This window comes from Urocitellus parryii, chromosome 1, assembly GCF_045843805.1.
Source record: "Urocitellus parryii isolate mUroPar1 chromosome 1, mUroPar1.hap1, whole genome shotgun sequence".
NCBI lineage: Eukaryota > Metazoa > Chordata > Mammalia > Rodentia > Sciuridae > Urocitellus > Urocitellus parryii.
In genome coordinates, this window is record NC_135531.1 from 94,364,098 (window position 1) to 94,390,409 (window position 26,312).

At 51.0% G+C, this 26,312-nt stretch overlaps 1 protein-coding gene across 5 annotated transcripts in view; it reads right to left on the reverse strand.

Annotated features, from left to right (window-relative positions):
• Nrg2 (neuregulin 2) overlaps positions 1-26,312 on the reverse strand; it is a 180,602-nt gene that overhangs the window by 33,230 nt on the left and 121,060 nt on the right. For all 5 annotated transcript variants that reach the window (XM_026401274.2, XM_026401273.2, XM_026401272.2 and 2 more), the window contains exon 2: positions 4,021-4,192. In XM_026401274.2, coding sequence (XP_026257059.2) covers positions 4,021-4,192 — 172 coding nt within the window. The remainder of the gene's footprint in view (positions 1-4,020; positions 4,193-26,312) is intronic.

Here is a 26,312-nt window from a genome sequence, read left to right on the forward strand (position 1 = left end):
TGAGAAGGAGGGCTCGGTGGGTCTCCCAGGCCTGGCAGTTGCTGGGACCACTATACTCTGTCCTTGCTGTGAGCTCCAGCTGCCGTCCCTAAGGACTCACAGTCTCTCTGGCTTTCCCGGCAGTAGGATGCTATCTGTTCCTGGTGCCCCATCACCGTGCTGACCCAGGTCTGCCCCGAGAAGGGTGCCCATCCCCACCCTCCCCAGGTGGTTCTCTGCTGGCAGGAATGGGATCTGGGCGGCTGCACATTTTCCTCAGCGCCTCCCCCCTGCCAGCCGGAGGGGCCTGTTCTAGCCTGCCCCTCATAAATAAGGGAACACGCGGTTCTGCAGGGGAGGGCCCTGCGCCCAGGGCTTGAGGGGGCAGTTTTTTCCTGGCACAGGAAGGCTGGGTCAGATACTGCAGTGTGGTGGCACAGAGACAGACAGTACCAATGGGGAGGAGGTCTCTGCAGCCCAACAGAGACACCAAGACCGAGCACAGCCTGGGCAGGTGGAGCATATGCGAGGAGGGCTGTGGAGGCTACTGCAGGGCAGGCCGGGAGGACAGAGAAGGGCTTTCCAGAAAGAAGCCTCCTGTCCCTGGCCCCTATGCTAGGTAAGATGTGTATAGTAGGGGGCTGGGTAGCGTGCAGAGGTGGCAGCAGCAATATCAGAATCCTCCTGAGGAGCCCTTGGTAACAGGAAATCAGAAGTTCCCAATTACAGTGCACTTTTCCACCACTTGCGACTCACTTCTGGGATCCTAGAGGCAGGGCAGGTGACTCAAGGATTGTTCAGAATAGTACAAAGGATAAGGCTCTGACAGGTGGGGGCTCGGGGCACACTTCAGAGTCTGGGGCCTACTATACGCAGGGGAAGACCTCACCAGGCTGGACTGGGTCACCCATTTGTCAGATGAAACTGAGGCTTACCCAGGAAGCATCAGGTTCAGAGGGTGAGCAACCCAAAGGCCTCCTGCCCAACCACAGTGGGTCCCACGCCCAGGAGGTGAGGCCCAGCACAGGATTCTCATCAATTCAACACTGAACTTAGATCTGTACCAGGTCCACAGGGGAGAATGGGTGAAGGGGGGCTAGTCTTTGAGTCTCTCTCACATTAGCAGTGACAGATCCCTCCACAATGCAATGAAGCCATATCTAAGGCACTGTTGGAAGAGACAAGAGTTGGAGGGCTTGGGCACATGTCCCTGAGACATGACATTTAAGCTGGACCTTGGAGAACTTTGCCAGGAACAGAAGGGACAACCACAGGGAACAGACCAGTGTCATGAAAGTAAAGACCAGGGGTCAGGAGAGCAGCGGGTCAGGAAACAGGGGGAGAGTGATATGCAGACAGAAGGCTCTGAAGAGCCTTAAGGCTGTACCCATCATGTTGCAGGTTCTCCTGATCCAGGAAGTAACAAATGAGCAATCACAGGTGTTCCTGTTAAAGATCATCCCCTGTAGGCACTCACGGGGGGTCTGTGGACCTCCAAAACTGGGTGTTTAAGGCCCATTTTTTTTCATGAAGAAAGGAAGGAGATTTTACCCGGGTCTACACTGGAAGCTGGGCCCATGTTGTTTCTTTCACCAGTGTATCCCAAGCCTCTAGCAGGGTGCCTGGCACATAGTGGATAAGGTGTGCACATGGCACACAGCAATGATTTCACAGCAGGCCTGCAGCCCGGAGGGTGGAGAGTGGCCGAAAAGCAGCTGGAGGCAGAGAAGCCAGGAAAGAAATGCACAGGAAGGGAAGAGGGCGCCGCCCCCCCCCCCCAGAGATCTGGACTTCCTGCAGGGATGGCAAAGAGGGCAGCTGATGGGCAGCAGGCAGACTGGGTGTGCACAGCTGAGAGGGAGCACAGGAAGCAGAGGCTGGGCTGGAGAGGCCAGGTTAGCGAGGCTGGCTTGGGGCGTTTGGAATTGAAACACCTGTAGGTGACTCAGAGGGGGTGTCTAATGCTGAGCTGGTGGCCTGGGTCTGGAACTCTTGAGAAAAAGCCATCAAGACTGGAGATGGAGGCTTGGGGCCTCTGTCTCCAGAGGGAGAGGTGGGGGAGAGAAGCCCAACATACAGGAAAGCCAGCATCATGGCAGCTCAGTGGTCAGACTCCCAGGAGGAACAGAGGGAGCCCAGAGGGTGAAGGGAGCAGATGGCCTGTGTCAGGGCTGCCGGGAGGCCTGGAGGCCGGGGTTAGGGAGCCCAGAGGTCAGTGGGGTCTCTCAAGGGCCTCAGCCATGGAGAGGCTGGGGACACACGGAGAAGTCAGACTCCAGCAGGACGGCGACTGCTCTCGGTGGTGGAGGGAAAAAGAGAGATGGGGCAACAGTTGGAGGAGGATGAGGAGACAGCACCCCAGCAGGAAAGCCTTCAGAAGAGAAGTGACAGTAGTGAGTTTGTAGGGACAGAAAGGCTGAAGTTACCAGAGGGAGGAGGCAGCTAGTGGGGCCGGGGCGAGTGTGCATGTGCGCAAGGGAGCCTGGGGCCAGCATGGGGTGGGGTCAGGTAGAGGGTCTGGGGATGGGCAGTGGGGGGTGAGCTTGGGAGTAATGTGGAGGGTGAGGATGAGCACTGTCTTGACTTCTGCTCTCAGTGAAGTAGGGGAGAGGCTATTTTCTAGACAGAGAGGATGGGAGGGAGACAGGGTCCTACCAGCTCCAGCTTCAAGACATCTGTTCATTCTCCTCTCTAGCTTGGAGTCACTCTTGGCAGTGGGCAGAGGGTGGGGTGACCTCAGGTGAGCTAGTGGGTGGCCTGAATTTCTTGACAACACTGTAGACTGGGGACACACGGGAACACCCTCCACCCCTTCCCTAGCCACCACAGTTTTCTTAGGAAGTGACATTCTGTCAGACAGAAACCTTTGATCTAAACCAAACCTCTCTTCAATTACATCAGGTATGGCCTGAGCCTGGGCTTTCTTTCCATCACTTTCTATTATGGGCCAGGTTGGACAGTCTTTAAAATGCTTTTCTGCCTAGGCCACTTTCTGAGGTGACCAGTTCTATCTTTGCCTCTGTTCTTGGAAGGAGAGTCAGAGAATGGGACAGTCAGAGCCTATCTGGTGGTGCCCTTCCCACCTCTTGCACAGGTTCCCAACACTGAGGCCCAGAGGACGCAAGCATACCAGGCCACACAGCAAACCAGGTGTGGCCTGAGCCCAGGCTTTCCTTCCATCACTTTCTGTTGTGGGTGAAGCTGGACATTCTCTAAAATCCTTTTCATTTGCATGTGGTGGGGGTTGAGGAGAAAAATGACAGCCAGGAAGGGAGTAAGTTACAAGCTCCTCTGCAGGTGGGGGCAGAGAAGGCTGGGGTGCTCCTTAGCTAAGAGGGTTGACAGAGCAAGGTCAGGCGGAAAATCCGTTTAGCCTGCAGAAAGACGAGGGGGCTGCTCATGGAATCCTGGCTCCCTTGGTGCCCAAAGTCCCCTGCCTGACCAACCCAAGAAGGATGAGAAACTAAATCCCAGCCCGATACTTGGGGAGCTTCTGAGTCCATCCCCTGGAGCGCTGATGGAAGATTAAAGAAAATTCTTATATTATAGGAAGCTCAGACTCCCCTCACACCATTCAAACCCTTTCTCCTTACCAAGCTCTCTGACAAGGGATAGCTAACTGAGCTTAGAGACCAGCCACTCATCTTGTGTGACCTCCCACAGGCTTTCTGGAAGCAGGGCCTTTCACCCCAAATTACCAGATTTGGGGGCTTTTGGACACTATGCTGTGTCTTTTGAGAAATTTTTGGGATAAGCAAGGACTTCTACATTTAAAGCTGACCTTGACAATCAAATTGCCTCCAACCATCCAGAGACATTGGTTGCTTAATTCTTGTCTGCGGTGTGCAATTCACCCACTCAGCATCACCAGAAGGGCCCACCCAGACTGCAAGGAGAGGGGCTGGGGGTGGCAAGGAAGGGAAACAGAGAGAGGGGCTGGGACTGGCTCCATGCTGGGTCTGGGGCACATCCCTGAGCTCCGCCAGCTCAGCCCCTCCTACTTAGAAGGAGGGGACAGAGGGTGGGGCTGATGTTGCTCACCTGCCATTGCCATATTTGATGCGGATGTCTCGGCTGCGGTTGAGCTCCTTGCCATCCTTGAACCAGCGGTAGGAGGGCTGGGGGTTCCCGGCTGCTGCCTCACACTTCAGTGACTGCTTCTCGCCCACCTGTGCTGTTTGGCTCTTCATCTTCTTCAGCTTGGGCCGGGTGGCTGTGGGGTACAAGGCAAGCGCGTGAGTGTGGTGGTGGTGGAGGCAGCACCAAGCACAAGCAGTTAAGGGCTCCCGACGGGGGCTCGGACTGGGAGGGGAGGGTGAGCCTGGAAGTCACCCCTCCTGCTGTCATTGCTTAGCTCAATTTGCCTGCATTTAGAGTCTGCAGTGAGATCGGCTTCCTTCATACTTGGGATGGTACTAAGAGCTTTATGTGAGCTTATAAAATCTTCACAATAACCCCATGAGCTTACTGAAGTATTTAAACCCATTTGTACATGGGAAAACTGAGGTTCAGAAGAGTAAAGTCACTTCCCTAAGGACTGGGGTTCAACCCAGATCATGGCCCCAGGGCTCATGATCTCTACTGTCCCTAAGCCCTAAGTCTGTCCCAGAGGACACAGGCAGGCCAAGATGACAGACTTGGATAGCACTCCCAGGAAGTCCAGCCTAGCCGAGGAACCTGGTTTTGCTATCACAGCATGGGTCTTGGTAATCTAATAACAATGGAGCCCAGAGGAGTCATCCTTGTGCTGGGAATGGGGTTCCCTAAGCTAAGAGCTTTGGAAGATGTGGAGAGGGAAGTCTGGCGGAGGCAGCACTGTGGGAGATCCTGTGTGGTCCACTGGGACGGGCTGGCAAATGGGTAAGGAGGAGTGGGGTGACTAGGCATGGACTGTGCTGGTGGGCACAGGTCGACCGAGGATGCAAAGCCGTAAGCACCAAGCTGAGAGGCTTCCCCCATTATCCTTTTTTTCTTTAAATATGTATTTTAGTTGTAGTTGGACACACTATCTTTATTTTATTTTTTTATGTGGTGCTGAGAATTGAACCCAGTGCCTCACACATGCTAGGCAAGCGCTCTACCACTGAGCCACCAATCCCCCTTATTCTTAAACACATTCTGTTTCCACATGCCCAGTGGTTTGCCTCCTTGCTCCTCTCCCTACTGCCTTAAAAATAAAACTGGGAAAAAAGATGCCCTGCTCTGAGGTAGGTGAGGGCAAGCCAGCCAGTGCTCCCTGCAGAGATAACAAATTCTATCAGTGTCGCCCTTTATAGGACATGCAGCACTTCCGTGCATACTCTTATTTGGTCCCTGAGCTCTGTGAGACAAGTGTCATACTGACATTGATGGTAAAGAGGAGACTCAGAGGTTCAGAAACTTGACCCAAAGCCACATAGCTAGGAAGTCACAGAGTTGGAACCAAAGCCTCGGTGTCTGAATCTGTGATGCGCCGGGCTGGGAGCAGGCTAGTGTCGACTTTTGCAGCCTCATCTCTCTTTGAGGATTGGAGACCCTGGTTCAAATTTTTTCAATAGCAGAAGGGAGGGTCTTCGAGGGCCAGGAAGTGTCTGGAGACTGACTGGCCCTGTCTAGGTCATTGGTCCTTTTCTTGGTAGCTCAGAGTTCTGACAAAGGGCCAGAGTTGGTTCTGAAGGAAGGCAGGCAGAGAGGGCCGGTGAGAGGTAGGAGGCACCTCCTTGAACTTAACCCTGAGCTGTTGCTTGTCAGTACGAAGTCAATGGGCATGAGGTGCCAGGGCCAGAGGGAACTTCAAAAGAAAACGTTTAAAAATATGTTCCTTAGGGCAGGGGACATAGTTCAGTGGTATAGCCTAGAGCGCTTGCCTAGGGTGTGTGAGGACCTGGGTTCAACACCCAATACCACAAAAAAGAATGGCTTAAGCAATGATTCTTGTGAAATAATTTTGTTCATTTTAGAAAATTAAAAAACAGTAGAGTAAAAAGAAGTAAACAAAATCATCCATTATCCCAGTACTCAGAATGAACACACACACACACACACACACACACACACACACACACAATTTTAAACAAAATGGGATCAGGGCCAATAACACATTTCTCTCATTTAAGAAAACAATGTAATCCTTTCACCTTGCTGTTAAATACTAATAATAACATTTTCCAAACTGAATTCTATGAGACACAAGTATCTGAAGAGATGAAAATAGACATTACTTGAGGAAAAAATGTTCTGTGAGGAACATGGGATGAACTTGGCTAATGAAGTGTCTTTATTGACTTCAGTGAGATTATCTAAGTAAGGAACTTGAAACTTTTTTCTTGGATCCCTTAACAGCATTTCAAGGAAATAAAATTATGTGGAACAAGTTCTGTAACATAACTTCTCTGTGCATATATTTATAGACATAATATATATTTTAATAGATAATATATTCACAATTCAAAATTTAAGAACTGTAAAAGAGTATCTAAAACTGAGCCATACCCTGCCCCTCTAGGTTCAGAGTAGATATTCAGTTGCTCTTCCAGGAGGCAACTAATTTTACCAGTTCCTTTGATATCCTTTCAAAGATCTCCTAAGCATATATGAAAAAATAAAACCCTGGAACTCACACACATATTTCCACCAAATCATTTTTCATCCTTGCATAATATTCCTGTGCAGCTGTATCAAAATTTACGCAACTGAATCCTGTTGTCAGGCAGTCAACATGTCCTCACCAATATCCCCAGAGGAACATCCTTGTGGCTTCATCTCCTTGCTCTACCAACGGACACAGCTGTAAGAGTGGACCCACACTGCCTGTGTTCCAATCCAGGTGTTGCTACTCATTAGTTTTGTGTCCTTAGGTCATTGACTTATTACTTCTACACCTCAGTTTCCTCATCTATAAAATACAGGTAATAAATAATAGCTCCTACCTCGTGGGATGATGGCTGTGAGGAGTAGAAGACAATGCACACACAGCCTGGCATGCCCAGAGCATTCAGTAAAGGTCAGCTGTTATTATTGTTATTATCCACAATTCTTTCCTAAGGCCACCTTCCTAAAAGTGGCTTGCTGCGTCTAAGAGTATATAGTCTTTTCAGCTTCATGAACTGCCAAATTGCCCTCTGGAAACGCTGCTCCAGTCTGCACTCCCCCAGTGAATGACGGGGCCTGTTTTTCCACAGCCTCACCACCAGGAGGTATTATCATATCTTTCATCTCTGCCAATTAGCTAAGCAAAAGATAACGTCTCTTTGTTGTTGTAATTTGCATTTATTTGATTACTGATGAGGCTGAACATTTTTCATAAGTGTATTGGTCCATTGTATTGCTTCTTCTGGAATTGCCTGTTCATGTCTGCAGTCTGTTTTTCTATTGAGTGCTCATCTTTTTATTGATTTCTAAGAGCTCTTTAGAAATATTAAGGCTATTAACCTTTGGGCTACAATATTCCAACCCCCCACCCCTGCCCGCCAGTCACCTGCTTCTCACATTTTAAAATGCTAGCTTTTGTTTTGTTTGTTTTTTATCTTTCTTTTATTTTTTTCACCCAGACATTTTATGAGTGCTGAATCTACCAATCTGTTGGATTTTCAGACACTTCATTTTTCTAGGTGAGATTGGAGTCCTGCCTCAGCACCCTTCCCTGCCCTGCACCCTGCCCTCTTGCATCTACTACAGAGTTCCCAGACACGCCTTATCTCAGTGCTTAAACCCAGATGCTGATGTGAATCACATGGGAGCCTCAAAACTTCAGTGGATGCCCGGGGCATATCCAGAGCATTCTAAAGCAGAACCCGTGAGGATAGTCAGGAGGGTGATTTTTAACAGGCTCCCGGGTGTCTTTCTCATAGAAAAGTGCACATGTTGTAAGCGTACAGCTCAACAACTGGCGACAGACAACACATCTGGGCAGCTGGCTTTGCTCCAAATTCTGTTTTTTAACCTGGTAATCTAAATTCATGGTCTAGGGTGACCTCTAGCTAACCCCCTGCTCCTTTTTGTGAACTGGGGCACAGAGAGCTCTTCACAGGTTCGAAAGTGTGTTGACCTTTCTTGCAATTCTGACAGCAGGGAATCCCCTGTCCCAACCACCATGGGCCACCTCACTTCCAGCCAGATAGGGGAGGGGGAGGGTGACACCTGGTGGAAGGAGCAGTGCTCACTCTGCCACCTCATTTTCTGACTGAGTTCTGGTGCAAGACTGTGCACTGAGCCAGCGGCCACTGCTTAGTGGTTGTGGTGATGGGCTGGGGGTGTATCACACAGAGATGGGCAGCGGCATGATCCTCATTCAGAGGGCCGGAGGAATTGGGGGCTCCAAAGTCATTCTCTGACCCCATGGAAAACACAGGATTGCATTTCAGATCATAAGGAGCCCACCCAACCTAGTGAGGACCCTGTGTGACTCAATAGTCACTTCTTGATAGTTCACTCGCTTCAGAACAACCCTATCTGGGTGTTTCTGGAGAGTTGGAGATGATTACTCCATATATATCTAGATAGTTTCTGTCTGGGACAAAGCACAGGACCTAGCACACAGTAGGTACTCAGTAAGTACATATGGTATATTTACTCAAGAGTGTAAGTGCCTGCCCACTAGGGTCACCTGGTTTGGCTCCATTCATTCATTTAATACTTTCTAATCAACCGACCCCATGCCAGGCACTCTTCTGGTGCTGGGTATATAGTACTGAACAAGACAGGTATGTGTCCTGCTCCTGGGGAGCCTGACTTTGCATGAGGGGCATAGACACTCAACAGTAAGTGAGAAGCCATAATCAGCTGGATAAAGGCTCTAAGGTAGGAATGAGCTTGGTGAGTTCAGGGGTCTAACAGAGGCCTATGTGGCTGGAGGAGGATGAAAGGTGAGGGTGGGATGAGGGGAGTGTGGAGAGGTAGACGGAACCCAAGTTCCATAGGATTGTGAAAGGCAGGATGAGAAATCTGGATTTGCTTTTTTTTAAAAAAAACAAAACAACAACAACAAAAAACTTTTTACATGCTTACCAGAAAATGTTAAATTACACATGCAGATTACATTTTATTTCTATTGGACAGCACTGATCAAAGGATGACAAAAATAATCATACATTTAAATCATGCCGTATTCTTTTGTTTATTTATTTATTTTTCTTTGAATCATGCCATGTTCTTTGCAAAGAGTTTTCTTTTATAGCTCTTAAAGTTTCCTCAGAAGGACCACCTGAAAGCTAAAGCAGGTAAACCTTGTAGATTTTTTTTTTTCAGCCAAGTTCCTTGGGGAGGCAATGACAGTGGCTAAGAGGGCAGAACAGAGAACACAAACCAGATGGCCCTTGGAACAATGCCCAGGGGACCTCCACACCCTTACTCCTGGGCCCAGTGCCCTGACAGACATTTGCAGCAAGGACTGGGGTGACCTCCCCACGGTGGCCCTGGATTTGTTCTGTAGGTGTGATGGGAAGGCATTAGTAGCTTACAAATTGAGGAATGACCTGATCTTACTGTCTGCACTTTAAGCTCTTTCTTAATCTGAGCCACCATCACCTCTCCCCCTGTGGCTTCCAGCCATTGGATCAAATACCAACCCCTGGGGTCAGCTGGGACAAGGCTCAGACGCTAGTCACACAGCAGACCTTGGGCACCTGGTTTAGCTCCAGTCCCCAGCCTGGGTACCTTCTCTCATTTAGGTCTGGGATTCTCAAGTCTTTCTTACAGCCCAGGGCCCAGAACGCCATGTTAGTGTGTGGGCATCCTAACAGGTCCCAAGAGTGTCTTGGGGCCAGAGCTGAACCAAGCAGAACAGACTTCCTGGGATAGATAGGATCTGTCAGGACAATAGCTGAAGCAAAGAGTGGGCAGGCACTTAACCTCGTGAGTAAATATACCATGTGTATTTACTGAGTACCTACTATGTGCTAGCTCCTGTGCTTTGTCCCAGACAGAAATGATCTAGCCATATATAGAGTAAGCATCCCCAATCCTCCAGGAATTAAGCTTGTCTTCCTCTGTCATTTTTTCGTTACATAACAAATACACTTTTATTGTAGAAGAATTACACAATACAAGTAAGGACAAAGAAAAACACATTTAAATCAATTCAAGTACCACCAGAGAGAAAACCACTGTTCATATTTTCAAATATCTCCTGCAAGACATTTCTAACATGCTTTAGATTCACTTCCCCCCAACCCAGTGGACACATTACAAGAGTATTTTTCCAAGCCTAGAAATAAATGTAGCTCTAAATTATTTTAACGGCTGCCTAATATTCCATTGTTCAGATGAATTTGGTAAGTTGTCTTCAGTGTTTTGCTACCATGAACAATACTGCAATAAACTTCTCCATCAATTCAGCTTTGTGGCCAAAAGGAGGAACAGCAGAGCTGGGGGCCCAGGCATATTTCCCTATGCAGAGGAGAGACTCTGAAAGGTCCAGCACACAGGAGAGTGGACAGATGAGGTTTGCCAGATAAAAGCAAGAGGAGGCTTTGTGTGCATAAGAAGCGGGAGGGAAATTCTCAATACCCTCCCCCTGGCTGTCTCTGACACCTGATTTCCTGCAGGTGGAGGGGCAGGTGGCAAATTGATGGCTCAGGCAGGCCTATGGGAGGTCCTCCTCAGACCAAGGCCTCGTACTCCTTGGGTTGGGAAGCCCAGATGTTACTTTGTTCTGCTCTCACCCTCCTGGAGGCGTGTTTACTAAGCAGCAGAACCAGGGTTCTCTGGAGTGGGAACATGGGGGTACAGGGATCACTTCTGGCAGCTTTAGCAGAATAAGAAGAAGGTCTCCACAAAAAGATTTCCCTCGGTGACAGGTTCCATAAAACCTGAGGACACATTCCCTGTTGCCTCAGCTTGTGGGCCACAAGGTATTTGGTGGCTTCTGCTTTCTGTCCCCTGGTGCCAAACCAGGGCATCTGGTCTGTCTCCGCCTGACAGGCAATCCCCAGAAAGCACCTCATTAAAGTAGCAACACAGAACAACAACCAGCGCTGTTCCCCACATCCCAGCCCCCAGGCCAGGAGGTGCCGCCGTGCCAGCGGCCTGACCTCATTCCTCTCCAGTGGGCGGTGGGTGCGGAGACTGCAGAGATCTGAGAGCAAGACAGACGCCCAGGACGAGGCCGGGCAACCTGGCCCGGGAAGACCTGGCCCTCTCTCCCTCCCAGCAACCAGGGCCAGGGGCAGCGGGCTCTTAAAAGGGTTAATGATCCTCACCTCATGACTAAGACTGAGCAGTCCCCTTTGCAGGGCAACACCTGGAGACAATTCGGCCAGCCTGCCCGGCATCAAAGTCTCACACTGTCCTGGGCCAGCGGGCTGCAGCCCAGCCCCCTCCCCAATCCTCTCTCACCTACAAAGTGACTGCAACCTATTGGAGGTTAATTACAGACTCCAAGTTCAAATGAGAAAGAAAGAAAGGGAAAAAAAATTTAAAAACACAGCTGGTTTAAGTGGGCACAGGGGAACTCATCTGTGAAGTGTGGTAAGGTATCCGCCCCACTGATGCTCCTGGGACAGGCCTCCCAGAGGGAGTGTGCACCAAGCTGGGCCTTTGGCTTTCTCTGGGCCACAGATCCTTGGCCAATGAATCCCAGCCTGGTGCCTGGGATTGCCTTGTCTTTTTATATCCATCCAACAAATATCCACACCCAACAGGCTCTGTGATGTGCCAGGTGCCCATCAGGCACCAGGGATATGGCACCAAACAAGACAATATGGCCCCTGCCCTCAGTTTTGGGCTTCTACTGAGGCCGAGAAGGGAAAGAGGTTCAAAGAGAGTCACTTTCCCTGCATCAGTGAAAGCCACTGATGCCTGGTACTTCAGTAGCAAGTAGAGAACAGGAGCCAGGACTGCTAGGGATGAGGACTAAAGGCAGCCACTGTATCAGGAGAGCATGGAGAGGAGGATGAGGAGGGGGGAGAATGAGGAGACAAAACTTAGTAGCACCAAGACCAACAGAAATATTCCTGCCTTAAAGCCTTGCCTGCCCAGTCAGAAGCACCACCCAATGACACCCAACTTTACCACGGGAGAGCAAGAAAGGCACTGGCCCTAAAGCCAAGGACATGACCACTGCCAGCCCCTCTGCCAGAATTTTGAGAAAAGCACTGGTCTTCTTGGGCTCTTCCAAAGTCAGGGGCAGAGATGCCAAGCTCCTGATGTCTGAGCCATAGGTACACAAGCAGTGAAGATTTAGGAGTGAGGGGTGGCACCCATGTCTGCATAGGCTCCCAGAGCAGAGCATCAGTTGCTGGGTAGGTTGTACAGTGACCGTTCAGATATCATAGTCTCCTGGATCCCTACCAGTGTTGGGACACGGGCACAGATATCTAGATCTGGCACAGATGAGACGTGGAAGATGCAGCACCATTACAGAACAGCCAGGCTGCTGAGGATATGGAGATTCAGGTCTTTGTCTCAGGCTCCCGATTTTTCAGCTGTCTGCTCTTTTTTTTTTTTTTTTTTTTTTTAAAGAGAGAGTGAGAGAGGAGGGAGGGAGGGAGGGAGGGAGAGAGAGAGAGAGAGAGAGAGAGAGAGAGAGAATTTTTAATATTTATTTTTTAGTTCTCGGCGGACACAACATCTTTGTTGGTATGTGGTGCTGAGGATCGAACCCGGGCCGCACGCATGCCAGGCGAGCACGCTACCCCTGAGCCACATCTCCAGCCCTGTCTGCTCTTAAGTAGGCATTTTAGCCTCTCAGCCTCAGTGGACTCATCTACAAACCACACTCTGCCTGTTTAAGAGAGGAAGGTCTCTAAAGAGAGATGGAAGCTTCTGACTTGATCATTTCTTCAGTGGCTGGGGCAGAGTTGGGGATAAAGCAGAGATGGAGGGCCACTGCCATCTGCCCAAACCCTCTTAAAATCCCTGCTGGGGAAAGCTGGGCTCTGGGCCAAAGTCTTGGGCCCTGGAGAACCCAGTGTGAAGATGGTCTGAAGTAGGTGGGCTAGGCCAATCCTTGCTCAGGCAACCAACAGAAGGCTGAGGAGGGGATCCCAGAGCTTCTGTTCTCTTTGGAATAGACCTGCACTTCCTGTCTCCTCAGCCAGGCTGAAGATAGTTGTTTCTGAAGCTCGGAGTCTTGGGGAATGTAGTGGGAAGGGGACAAGACTGGCGCCTCAACTGGAGTGTGTGGGAAGCCACTGGATGGTCTTGGGCCTCTTTCTGGAGGGTCTACTGAGCTCTTTAGTAAGGAAAAGCAGCACATTTGTATTAAAACAAACAAACACATAATGTAGTAGAATGTCAAGTTCATGTGGATTTTTAAGATAAAATAAAAATAGAACACTTCTAAGCAACATTGGGCCTCAGGGAAAGGCCTTAGCAGGTCTGGTGCAGGCAAGCAATAGTCACATGCTCACCAGGCTCTGTCCCTCCAAATCCAACTGCAAGCACAGAGAGCCCTGGCTAGGTACTGTGGCAGGGCTGGAAGTGGGATGCAGTCCTTGTGGTCCAGGCTGGCCACGCTGAACTCAGCCCAGAAATCTGCCTCCCTCCCTGGGTAGGAAGTCATTAGCTCCGACATGACAGGTGGAAATCCAGTTTCTCCATCTCCTCTCCCTAAACTGCTCTTCCTCCTGGTGCCCTCTTTCAGTCACCTTGGCATTATGACGATCCTATTTCTCTCTTGACTTTCCTTAGAGGTCAAGTTCATTCTACTTCCACCAAGCCTCTTGCCCTCATCACTCTTCACCATCTGCCAGGCCCTGGTTCAGGTCACACCGTTCCCACCCCAGGACCACTGTGCCAGCAGGGAATAGCGGGCAGATTTACCTCTATGCCTTCTGCCATTCAGGAACTTTCCTCGATTCCCTGATGTCTATAGAAGAAATGCTGCTACTTTCCTTTGTGGTAGTCAGGCGACTCAGGGGACACTGCTGGGCCAGTCAGTGGGTTCCCTTTTCAAACACCCCTCTCTATTTTCCCCTATCACTTTTTTCAGAATCTTATATTCCAGGTAGACCAAATATGCATATTCTGACCTTCCTCCATGTTCCATGTTCAGGTGTCCATCAAATGCCATTCCCCATGCAGGAAGCAGAATCCAGAGGGTCAGCCTTGTAGACTGAGAGTCAGACAGGCCTTGGTGAGCATTCTGGCTCTGCCCAGAGTCTTGTATAACTAGGCAAGTTACTTAACCTCTCGGAGCCTTTAGTTCCCTGACTATGAAACAGGGACAATCCTACCCACCTTCTAAGATTGTGGGGAGAATTAAATGGACGCAACTCATGTCAAGAACTTAGCACAGTGCCTGGAACAGAGAGATAGCTTAATAACTGGAAGCTTTTATTAATCTAAATCCCTTAAGATCTCCTCAGATGCTACCGCCTTCTCTAATCCACCCAGCCAGAAGCAGTTTCTGTCCCACATAGACTCCCTGTGCCTTTCACCAGCTCTTCCTGGGGCTTCTTACCTCAGAGAAAACTGGGTTCTTTTCCTTCTAAACTGTGGGGACCTTGGGGAGGGGATGTGATGGGGGTATCACTGTGTTGCTGATGTCTGGACAGAGTAGGTGCTCACTGATCACAGGCTAAACAAATGAATTAGTGACGTAAGGCTGGGCTGTGACTGAAGGGCACCTAAAGCAGTCTGAATCCAGACTGCTGCAAACACTCAGGGGAGGGTGGGGCCCCTGACAGCTAATCTCAGAGCCCTTTTCCCACCCAACACTCTTCCCCAGCTCGTCACTCAGCCCCAACAGGCTTGTGTCCCGGAATAGCAGAGCAGATGACAGAAATCGGGGACCTCACAGAAAGACTATTCTTGCTCAGTCTACCACTGCCCACTACTCAGGGGCCCCAGACAGGCAGGAAGCCCAGCCAGAGAAGCTTCTTTCCAAGAAACTGTGGATCTTCAGAGGAGAAGGGGCTATCTAGCTCTCCACATGTGGAGTTGAAGTAGCTTGAGACTGTCTTCATTCATTCCTGCTCTGGAATGGATTGAGAACACAGAACATTTGAGTGCTGAGGGTCCTGTGCGTGTGGCCTCTGCCCTAGTGGAGAGCCTCACTAGCAGGGCAATGCTGTCGCGGGGGGATGGGTCTATGACAGCAGTGTGGGGTGCTGCTCGGCACAGAGGACACACTGACCCTTCCTCCTTATCCCAGGGGCCAAGGAGGGCTGTAGGGGGAGCAAATCCCATGCTGGGACTGAGGGATAAGTGGGGGTCGGCTCAGAGAAGGCAGAGAGATCACCAGGCAAAGGGAAGAACAACTTCCTAGGGATAAGGTGGGAAAGAGACTACAATACCTTCAAGGGACCAGGAGAAATTCCATCCACCTCATTGTAAGGTACAAGAGCCGAGGGGCCAGTGACTAGGGTGCCTTGTGGGGCTGCCTCTCTCCCTGGGTAGGAAGTCATTAGATCCGACAAGACAGGTGGAAATCCAGTTTCTCCATCTCTGCCAAGCCCTTTGTTACATTTATATGTGGACTTCTCTCTCTGAGCCTCAGTTTCCCCATCTATACAGCGAGGGAAGTGAACTATCAGCTCAGATGGAGTCTTGTCTGATACACAGAAGCCACAGACCCCTGGCCAGGCCCAAAGCTCCAGAGTTCTTTGCAAAGTGTTTCTAGGTGGGGAGTGAAACAGACACAGTCTGTGGTCACCTACCCATTTACCACCAGTCCATGTCCTGACTGGTCAGTGGGATGACTAAAGGGCTTTGGATGGAGCCCTCCCCTGGCCTGTCTTTCCACACCCTGGGGGGTGGCCAAGGATGCCTAAAGGGCAGCTCTGACAAGGCTGCCCTTCTGCTCAGAACCCTTCCTCTCTGCAGGTTCAGAGAAGGTCAACTCACTAGCCTGACATTCAGAAGATCCATGTGGCTCCGGTGGTCTCTCCCTCCTGGTCACCATGTTGGGCAGCACAGTCTCAGGACTGCACTTTATTTCTCATCCCCACTGGGTTCCCAGCCTGCACACTCTGCTCAAATGGTCACTTCAGTTTGAGGACCCAGACCTTCTCCCTGGTCTTTTCTCATTCCACCAAGTTTGTCTCAGCCCCATCTTTTCCTGAAGCCTCCTCAGACTGCTTGGGTTGGAAGTATTCTCTCCTTCCATCCTGAGTCACTCCTGATGGTTAGAACTGCAACCAGAATGGGACCCATGTCTATCTTGTTCCACAAGGTGGCAGCCCCTGGGGGCATCGTGCTCGAGCACTATGTGGGATGATCTGTAGAGGGGGTTACCACCTCAGCCAGTGGTGCTCTTTCTCTCTCTTTGCTTCATCCTTCATTGCTGGGGATTGAACCCAGGGGTGCTCAACCACTGAGCTACATCCCCAGCTTTTTAAATTTTATTTTGAGACAGGGTCTTTCTAGGTTGCCACAGCTAGCCTTGAACTTTCAATCCTCCTGTCTCCTGGGTAGCTGGGATTACAGGGTTGTGTCTCTGTGCCCAGCCTAAATCAGTGATTCTCAAATTGCAGCAAGTGTCATTGTCAACTCAGGGATTTTCTAAAACAATTACTGCCCACCCCCCCACCCCCGCAATTTCTGATTTAGTATTGCAGGGCTAGAGCTCAAGACATTGTATTTCAAGCCTATTTTCACTTTGTGCTTTAAATCAGGTTTCCACTAAGTTAAACATTCATCTTTTGTACAATGGACTCCATAGGACCAGACAACTCCCCAATTTAGTGTTAGATCTGACTGCACTCTTGAGCTCCGGGCTAGGTTTCTGGATGGGCCATTTGATCCTTGTAACTTCCATCTTCCTAGGAACTCCTGCCTGTTGATGCAGCCTCAGGGCCCCAGGGCTGCCCTCCTGTGTCAGCATCCACAATTCCTGTTCATACCTGATCCCCATAGTCATCTTGCCAGATTCTGGTGAGGGCAGGAACCCGATCTGCTCATTTCTGTATCCCTTTGTATCTCACCTTTGCAACTGAAGAACCCAAGAAGTAAATACCTGACTGGTTGGTCTGATGGGGAGGGCCTGCTCCAATAAGTGGATCCATGGGGATCCTCTGCCTCTTGCTGATATGTCATGAGGGGCATAGAATGTGCAAGAGCCTGGAGTCAGGTGGACATGCTTGGCTGAGGCAGGGCAGGGGGCAGACCTCATTTCAAGATCTCATTCTGCCACTAATTCATGGTTGATTGCAAGCAAGTCATGAACTTCTCCTGCCTCAATTTTCCTGTCTGTAAAGTGCAGATGGTTAAAAAAAATACCTAAACCTTTTGAATCTGGCATGCAGGAAAGCTTTCAGTAACTCCCATGTGCATTGGGCATGGACTTGATCCCACTTCCTGCAAGGCCTGTTCTCTCCTTGGTGAATTCCTGTCGCCATCCAGTATCAGCTCAGATGTCACTCCTCTGTGAAGTTCTATTTCCTCCCAGGAGAACAAATCCCTCTCCTCACCACACGCTGCACATTTATCACTGGCCTTAAACTCAGTTCTAGTCATAGGGAGTTGTGTAAGGATCTTTATCTCTGAGCTTCCTGAGGGTGGGGACTGTGGGTTATTCCATAGTAGAAGCTGAATGAATACTTGCAGAACTGAATACACAAAGGTGAGTAAAAGTGCAGTTTGTGTAGCTACCATGTGGCTGGAGTTCTTGAAGCCTTGAGGAATAGAAGGTTCTCGAAGAATAGAGTTCGCAAAGCCTGGAAGAATGCTGGGAAGGTAGGCTGCCACTGCCTCCCACTACATAATGAAAGGTATACCACCCGCTCAGACATGGAGGGAAAACACTAGGAGAATGGAGTTCAAATGGGGCCCAGGTCTCAAGCTTCAGAAGACTTTGCCAGAGTTAAAAAATGAAAAGCCCCTCTTCCATATATCAACTCTCCCTCAGGTCGGCCTGGTGGCCAGATAGCAGAGGGGCAATAAGGAGTGGGCAGGCCTGTGTCACCATCTCTGAAGCCAACTCTGAGGTCAGGGCAAGGGCCTGCTAACTCTGGGCCAGCACTTCTTCCTCCATATGCTCCTCATTCTGCCACTGCCCTCAAGGTCAAGCTCCTGGTGCCTAGAGCAGAGTGCAGTAACAGGCATCATCTTGGAGTCCAAGGATCTCTGCTTCCCATAAGGCTTCTCTTACTTCCTTCAGCAGCTCACAGAGCCACACAGGTCAGAGGTCCTTGGGTGGAGCTCACCTGAAGCCCACAGTCCAATTTTACTTTTATTCTGGACCTATTGGCCACCCCATTCTCTCATCCCAGGTGACTCACTGCCCTACCCTAGGCCCACTGCTATGCTGATATGGAAAGACTAGAGCTTTCTGTCCCCTCTTCACCCATACCTAATGCCTGGGACCTGAGCAGAGGACTGATGAGTCCTGGTCTGTAAACTGCTTTGAGCTTTTAGGATGAAAGACTATGGGAAGTACAGAGTCACTCCCTGCTTGTTGTTATTGTTCCTTGTGAACCCCTGAGGTGCCAGAGAGCCAGAGCAGAGGTGCAGTCTGTACCCCGGAGTAGCAGGAGACCTGATCCAGGTGCCAGGCTCAGCAAGGTCAGTCAGGGGCCAAGGCCAGTGGGTGAGTCTGCCAACCTCCAGATGCGGCTCAGACACGTGCATATGAGCACATCCCACCTCTGGTCTGGCCCTGGGCAGCCTAAGGATGGGAGTTTGTTCTAGGAGTCTGGGCATTAGTTTTAGCACAGGCAGGAGATGGGAAAGATGGGAAAGAAGATCTTTCGAGGATTTCTTTGTGTCTAGGGAATTCAAATGACACATGTCCAGACTATCATCAGCTAATGATGCTCACCCACCTTCCCACTCAGGACACTCTGGTGAAGACCAAAGCCTGCCCATGTCCTCCTGCAGGCAGATGAAGATTCCCAGTTCATAGGAGAGTTCTGTCAGAGGGGACATTTCCATTAAACCCCGACTGGTCTTTCAAGGGACACATAGAATCCAATCCCAAACCTCTCTTTTAAACAACACAGCCTGGGGTTATCATTTTCTTTGGGGCCAGATCTTCCTGCCTCCCAATATGACAGTTTTCCTGTACTGGGGGTTCTCAGGGACACAGGGCCTGAAGACTGAGACTCTGACCTCACTATGTGCAAGGTAAGAGTTGAGAGCAGAGAACATTTCCAGAGATCCTGAGAGAGTCAGGACAGTGCCCCAGGTCACACTGAGGCAAGGTAGGGGTGGATCCCAGCTGCCTGGTCCAGCTGTGCCATTTCACTACACCATTAAAGGATTTATAATCAAACTCCCCACCCCTGGCAATCCTATGCCCCTAAGATAAAGGGAAATAGGGAATTGTGGGGGGCAGCCCCTAGTAGGGATACCAGGCGTCAGCCCCACGAACTCTCCATGAGTCATGATGTATGAAGACACACACCTGCACCTCTGCCCCACCCAGCCCTCCCGTGCTGAGGCAGGGGAGAAGCCCATTTCCCTACAGTTCCTGTGTGAGTGGGTGGGGTTACCCCTCCTGCTATTTGCGAAGGAGGAACTGAGGTACCTCTGGGTGTGTGGTCAAGGACCAGGGGGAGCCAATTAATTAATGTCTCCTTCTCTCTCCCCTCCTTTCTCTCTCCCACTTTCCAGATACTCTCCCCATGTCTCAGCTGAAGATTTTGGCAGATAACTTGCTTACATTTTCATGTCTTTACCTCCCAGTCTTTCAAACAAATGTGGCTTAGTCCTGGCTAAGACCCCCTCTGCTGCTGTCCAGTGCCCATGTTCCCCCCAGCTGGGGCACTCTGAGATGTAATGAGGCTGGCGTGGAATAAGTGGAGAGGAAAGTTCTCTAACCCTGTAGGCCACTGTCATCTTAGTCACCCATCCTACTGGGTTTGAATCAGACCCCTTTAGTTACATAAGACTGTTGGTTCTCACTGCCATAGTACTTTCTCCTGACATCTTGTTTTGGAACATGACCCTCCTCTATTCTCTCCTCATTCTAAAATATTTTAAGTCCCCTAAATTCCTCTAGCCCAGGCCTTGAGTCTGTTTTGTATCTGCTCATCAACCAAGTCCCTGAAAGAAGGCATTCCAAGCCAATGGCCACAGGGAACCAGAGAACACGAGGAGGCCAGAGGGAAAAAAAGACAGCAGGAAATATTATAGTAAGACATTAGGAAGGACTTTCTCACAGGGGTTGAAGATGCTGGAACAGATAATTGAGAGGCCCATGGAATCTCCCCTTCATAATCCTTCTTCCGCTCCACTGAGTACTCTGCCCTTTGTAGCAGACATACTCATTTCCTGTGCTGGTGATTCCCACCAGCTGAAGCCCACCAAGTGACTTGCTACCAGCTCAGTTCCTACCTCCCTGACATTGGGAGGGTGTCCTTATTTAGCCAGCCTTTCAAGCTTCCAGAGATATGATGTATACAAGTGGGGGGGAGCAAGGAGGGGGAACTAAGGAGGGGTGGGGGAGTGGCTATCTGAGCCAGATCCATAAATTTTTGATCTTGATAAGAAGTATCTTGCATCTGCTTGGGTTGCAGGTTAGGAGCCCATCCCACCCTTCAGAAGCCCACCTCCCACTCATTGGCTGTGGCTCAGTGGCAATGGGCAGAGAAGAGCCCACCCTTTCCATTTCTTTAGCTGCTTTTCTTTACTGTGCTAAACATAGATAGCATTGATTCCTAGGCTTTTCCCAATAGAAAGACCAAAGCCTTGCTCTCCTCCGCCCCAGCCACCCCATTATACAAAAATTCAGGATAGGGAAGAGATACCGAAAGACTGTCAACCACAATTGAAGCTTATCAACTTCCAGTCCGGTGAACTTTTGAAGCCATTTTTCGGTTACAGCTCAAGTGGGAGATAGAAATCTAGCAAGATGGGCATAGTTTTCTGGAGCATGCTAACTTGAAACCCAAAGTCTCTTCTCCAGAAAGTACTGTGTGACTTTAACCTCAGTAAGCCTCTGTTATCTCCTCTGTAGAATGGGGACAGAACCACCTGCTTTCAGGTTGTTATGAGGGTTTAATGGAGACGAAGTATTGGAACATGTCTAGCCTGCTGACTAGTACAAAGTAGACGTTAATAAAATGCTTGCTTGCAGAAGAAAAAAGAACTGAGAGTCCAGGGTTTCCCCAACTGGGCCTCAAGGCGAGCCTGGTTCTATGGGGAAAATGTGCGTGCCCTAGGCCAGCTGCTGGGAAGCCCAAGGCCAGTGCACTCCTTCACCCTGCAGCTGCCCAGGAAGGGCACCGAAGTGGATCTTAGCCCCAGCTATGCTCACTCAGAGGGGGTCAGAATCTAAAGGTTCAAGCTAGTCACTCCTGGAAACCAGAAGGGGACAACTGCCCTATGTCTGGTCCAGTTTGGAGAGAAATGTATGTCACAGAGCAGCGGGTGCCCTGTTCCCTTGGGTTCGAAAGCAGGGCAGGGCATCCCCTCCAAGTCTCCGGAGGTGGCGGGCACTGCTTGCTGCCCACGCTCCAATGGCCAAGCAGAACGGATGGAGGTGTGGCACAGGGGTGGGGGCAACCGGAGAGCAAGCCCGGAGAGCATGCCCGGCTCTGGGTCCCTCCAAAGAACGGAAGGCAGTGACAGCTCTCTGAATGCTGGCGGCCAGGCCAGGCCCCGCATCGGATCGTCCACGATCCCTGTCCCTACCCGCGCGGCGTGCTGTCGCTTGCTCAGCGCTACTCGCCTGCGCCCGGTACCCACTAGCAGCGCTCGCGCCCGCCCCTCCGTGGGGACGCGGCAGCCGGGGAGAGGCGCGCGCTGCCACCGCCTGGCTCCAGGCGCTCTGTCCCTTGCCCGCCCAGCCGCGCCGCCCCGCTCGCACAGAGACATGCACGTCCCGGGTGCCTGTCACCCCAGGGCTGCTCGCTCAGCCGCACACTCACCCGCGGGGCGCCGGGGGCGGGTGAGCGGGCGGCAGGTTTCTCCCAGCGAAACAAGGTTTCTGGGCGCGCCGAGGTGCCCTACCTTTCTCCCCGGGGTCGGGCTCTTGCTCCCGCTCCCCTTTCCTCCCCTCTCGGTGCTTCTTGCCACGGCCGCGGCCCCTCCTCCTGGGCTCCGACATTCTGCCCGGGGTCCCAGGCGGTGGGACGGCCTCGACTCTCCGCTGCCGCGCTGCGCCCCCGCCGCCTGCAGCCCCAGTGCCCGAGCGCGGCGCCTTTCTTATAGGCGGTCACACCCTCCGGGGGAGGGGAGCAGTGAGCCTTAACTCTTCCTCTCCCGCGCCCGCCGCCCTTGCCCCCCCCCCCCCCGCTGCCCACCAGCTCGGGGCCGCGGGGGCCTGTGGGCAGCCGGATCTGGGCCACGGGTCCCTTCCCCAGGGCCACCGAGGTAGGCAGGATGGCACTCAAGCAGAGCGCCACCGACCTGCTCGCCAGAGAGCGGGCTTCAGCTGGGGGGGGGGGGGCGACTGTGATTGGGGAGAGGGGAGTAGAGATCCCCCAGCGAGGGCCAGACTAAGGACAGTATGGGGGTGGGGAGAGAGCAGAGAGAAGGGCCCAGGAAGGGACCAAAAAGGAAGGTCACTGGCCAACCCAGCGGGTAGGAAGCACCCTCCCCTGCCGCAGAAGGTCGCCACAGTCTTGCCAGGCAGTTGGACTGAGTCTCCTCATCCCTGAAGATCTGGTCTCAGCCCCATGAGAAACCACCATCTGGGGAATACCTTTAATGCACCCTCCATGTGTGCCTGACAGAGGGGGTCTGTGGCCTAGGAGCCCCTCCCAGTTGGGGTGGGCTGCAGCCTGGGGAGCCTGGGCATTCTAGGTGGCTCACAGGCCCCCTCCCACACACACAGGACTGCACTCCCCAGCCCAAGGAGCAGCACTAGCTGGCTCCTCTGCAAGGCGGGTGAGGTGAACCCAGATGCTGTACCACTGCCGTCCCTTCCCACCCGCCCATCCCTCAAACCACAGGGTGAGTGCTGTGGGCAAGAGTCTGGCTCCTGGCTCCTGTCTGGGTGTGGTGCTGAAAGGGTTACACAGTGAAGGCTCTCCCTCTCCTGGCTCCCAGAAAGCCTGAGCCTGCGGTTTGCCTGCCTAGTTCTGCCTGAGGTGTCCCCTTACAGCCATCCCTACTAGAATCCCAGTCAAAGATCATCCCAGCCAGTCCTCTGCCTCCTCAGCAGAGGTCCCAAGGCATCTCTGGACAGGATCCTCTTTAGGAGAGCCTGCAGGAGGCTTGGACTCTGGGTCAAGGCCAGGGACTCTGGGGCTCCAGGACTGCCTGCAGGGCCTGGCCAGAACTTGAGGCCAAACTTGGGGGAGAGGAGCACAGAAAAAGGGAAGATGGAGATGATGTCCACCCTGAAGGTTAATCTCCCGTCCTCTTGGGACCTCAAGCTTGTCTCATCAGGGGCCAGCTCAGGGTAGGTTAAAACTAAGAGTTATTTAAAAGATAGTGAGTGCCTAGCCCACTTCATGTAGGTTCACTCTCTGTGAAGGGGAAGCTGAGCCAGCACCAGCAGAACCAGCCAGAGGTCCCGGGCAGAGCCAGCACCAAAGCTTGGGTCTCACTTCTCCAACCATATGCTCATTCAGCTTCCAGAATGGCACTCATATCCATCCCTCCCTAGCCACTGCTTCAGTTCACACTTCCTTCTCCTGCCCCCAGACTCTCTCTGGTCTCCTTACTTGATGTCTTGCCTTTGCAGTCTGACCTCTCCAAGATCATCAGAGCGAGCTTTCCAAAACCCAAACAAGATCTCCTCACTCACTATTACCCCAGGGGTTAAACCCAAACTCATAAGTATCTGAAGTCCCATTCCACAGGTCCCACCTCCTAATCTTTTTTTTTAAATTTATTTTTTAGTTTTCGGCAGACACAACATCTTTGTTTGTATGTGGTGCTGAGGATCGAACCCGGGCTGCATGCATGCCAGGCGAGCACGCTACTGCTTGAGCCACATCCCCAGCCCCACCACCTCCTAATCTTCTAGTCCTTAAGCCTGTGCAGAAGCCACATATTCCTGCAGGCCACACACTCTGCCCATCTCAGCTCCATAACTTGCACACACTATACCAATCTCTCTGTCCAAGATGGCCTCGAGAGGCTTGGTATCAGGGGAATAACAAGTCAAAGATGCCATGGAATTCCAGGGGGCATAAACACTCTCTAGGAGCTAGGGTATGTGGACATAATGCTGAGAGAGGGGGGACTCGAGGGAAGTCTGGAAGGATGGGTAGAATTTTGCTGAAGGACAGACGAGGGGCCTAGATGACCCCTCTGTTCATTTATTTGGCAAATATGCAGTTACGTCTCCTGTGTTTAGGGCATAATACTAGGTGCTGGGGACATGGATGTGAGCAAGACAGACCCCAAAGATTACAGTCTTGGGGAAGATGAACAAAGAGCTAATTATACAAATAATGGATTAATTAAAACCTGGGTTCAATATTAAGAAGACATGCTCATTCAACAAACATTTATGTATGTCTACATACAGGTTGACAGAGGAAACAAACCGTAGTGAGGAAAGGCTTTCCCCAGGAAACATTTAAACTGGGATTTGAAGAATGAGTAGGAGTTGGCCAGACTTAAGGGGCGCTGGGGAGAGTATTCCTGGCAGAGGCAACAGTGCATGCAGTGGCCCCAAGGCAGGAAGGAGCTTTTGTATCTTTGCAAAATCAGAAGAAAGTCATTTTGCTAAGGTGTGTGTGTGTGTGTGTGTGTGCGCGCGCGCGCGTGCGCACGCGTCTGTATGTCAGGCATGTGTGTGTGCACGTGGAGCGTGGGGGTGTGTAGGAGGGTGGAACACATTCTGTAAAATGAGCCTGGAGAGGAGGCAAGCAGCGATCAAATTGAGCAGGACATTGTGGGCCCAGTGAAGACACTGAGCTTTATCTTACCAGCAATGGCCTGCCACTCAAGGCTTTTAAGCATTGTAGTGAAGGAGATGGAGATGACAGTGATTAGACCCCCTGCTTCTGAAATGATTCTTATATGTCCCTATAAGCTCACTTCACCTTGTATTGTTATTAGTCTCCACCTCTCTCCCCTCTGGCTAATTTCCTGTTAGGGCTGTGACCACAGCACTTGCCTGTAGGACAGAAAGTGTCTGCCTCCAACTAGTATAGAGTGGCCAAGGGTAGCAACATGGCTTCAAGTGGGGACCTGCAGGCCAGCTGAAGTTACCCTCTCCTGCACACAGCTATCCTGGCAGTTCATGGCAGCTCAGGGCTTGGTACCTGGTGAAAGACACGTGTCGAAGATGCCACAGAAATTCCAACTGGTCTCAAGCAGTCTCTAGGAGCTGAGGTGCAGACAGATGGGAGGTGGCATTCAAACTAGGTCTGGAATCCAGGTAAGATTTCCATGGTGGACAAGTGAGGTATGACAAAGATCTAAGGGAAGAATTCCCTGGGCACCTGCTCAGGTGACAATGAGCAGGCCAGGTTTATGTTAGGAAATTATGGGAGCTACTAATAATTAGTACAGAAGACATTTTCTGAGCAGCCACAGTGCTAAGCACCCTATACATGTGACCTCTTGTAGTTCTCACAGAAGTCCCACGAGCTAGTCATTATCCCTGCTCTACAGTTCAGTCATTATCCCTGCTCTACAGAAGAGGGAGTGGAGAATAGGAGGATCGAGACCTCTCAGTCAAGTCACCAACCTGGGAAGCTGCAAAGCCAGGACTCAAGTAGAGCCATCTTCAACGAGGGTCATGCTCGTCACCACAAGGCCTTAGTAAATATATTGGGAATTCATTGATGCTTTTTTGAAGAAGAGCATGGTGTGCTGTGAAAAAAATTAATGGAGTGGCAGATGACTATAGCAGGCAGGATGGGTAAAAGGGAGAAGAAAGTGGAGGCAAGAGAACCAGTGAAGCAGCGTGACTCTCAGACATTTATTTAGAGCCTACTATATGCCAGGCCCTGAACACTTTGTGCCTGTGCCAGGGGGAAAGGCAGTGAAAGGAGTAATAGGAAGAGGAGCTAGCCTAGGGTTCATTTGCCTAATTCCTAACCACATAGAGAAAGCAGTCTGCTATCATTCCCATTTTACAGATGAGAAAATTTGATCACAGTGAGGGAAAGTCATTGTGATTTGCCTAAATTCATAGCTGGATGCAGCTCTGGGTTAGGAACCATGCATTTAAGTACCTACAGCTTGTGCCCTTTTGCCCAGCCCTACAGTGTTGCTCAGGAGAGCTCCGGAGGCTGAGGGAGGAGGATTGTGAGTTCAAAGCCAGCCTCCGCAACTCAGTGAAGCTCTAAGAAATTCAGTGAGACCCTGTCTCTAAATAAAATACAAAAAAAAAAAAAAAGGGCAGGGGAGTTGGGGATGTGGCTCAGTGATTGAGTGCCCTGAGTTCAATACCCAGAATATTAAAAAAAAAAAAAAGACTGGAGAAGAGATTGGGTAGAGAAAGGACCCTGTGTAGCCAGCTACTGGACTCAGGACCGGTATACTCCTCCCAGCTCTAGGGCTGATGTTCAGTACTTAGGTCACAGGCAGGTGGAGAGATACCCATGGCACCAGGGACTGCA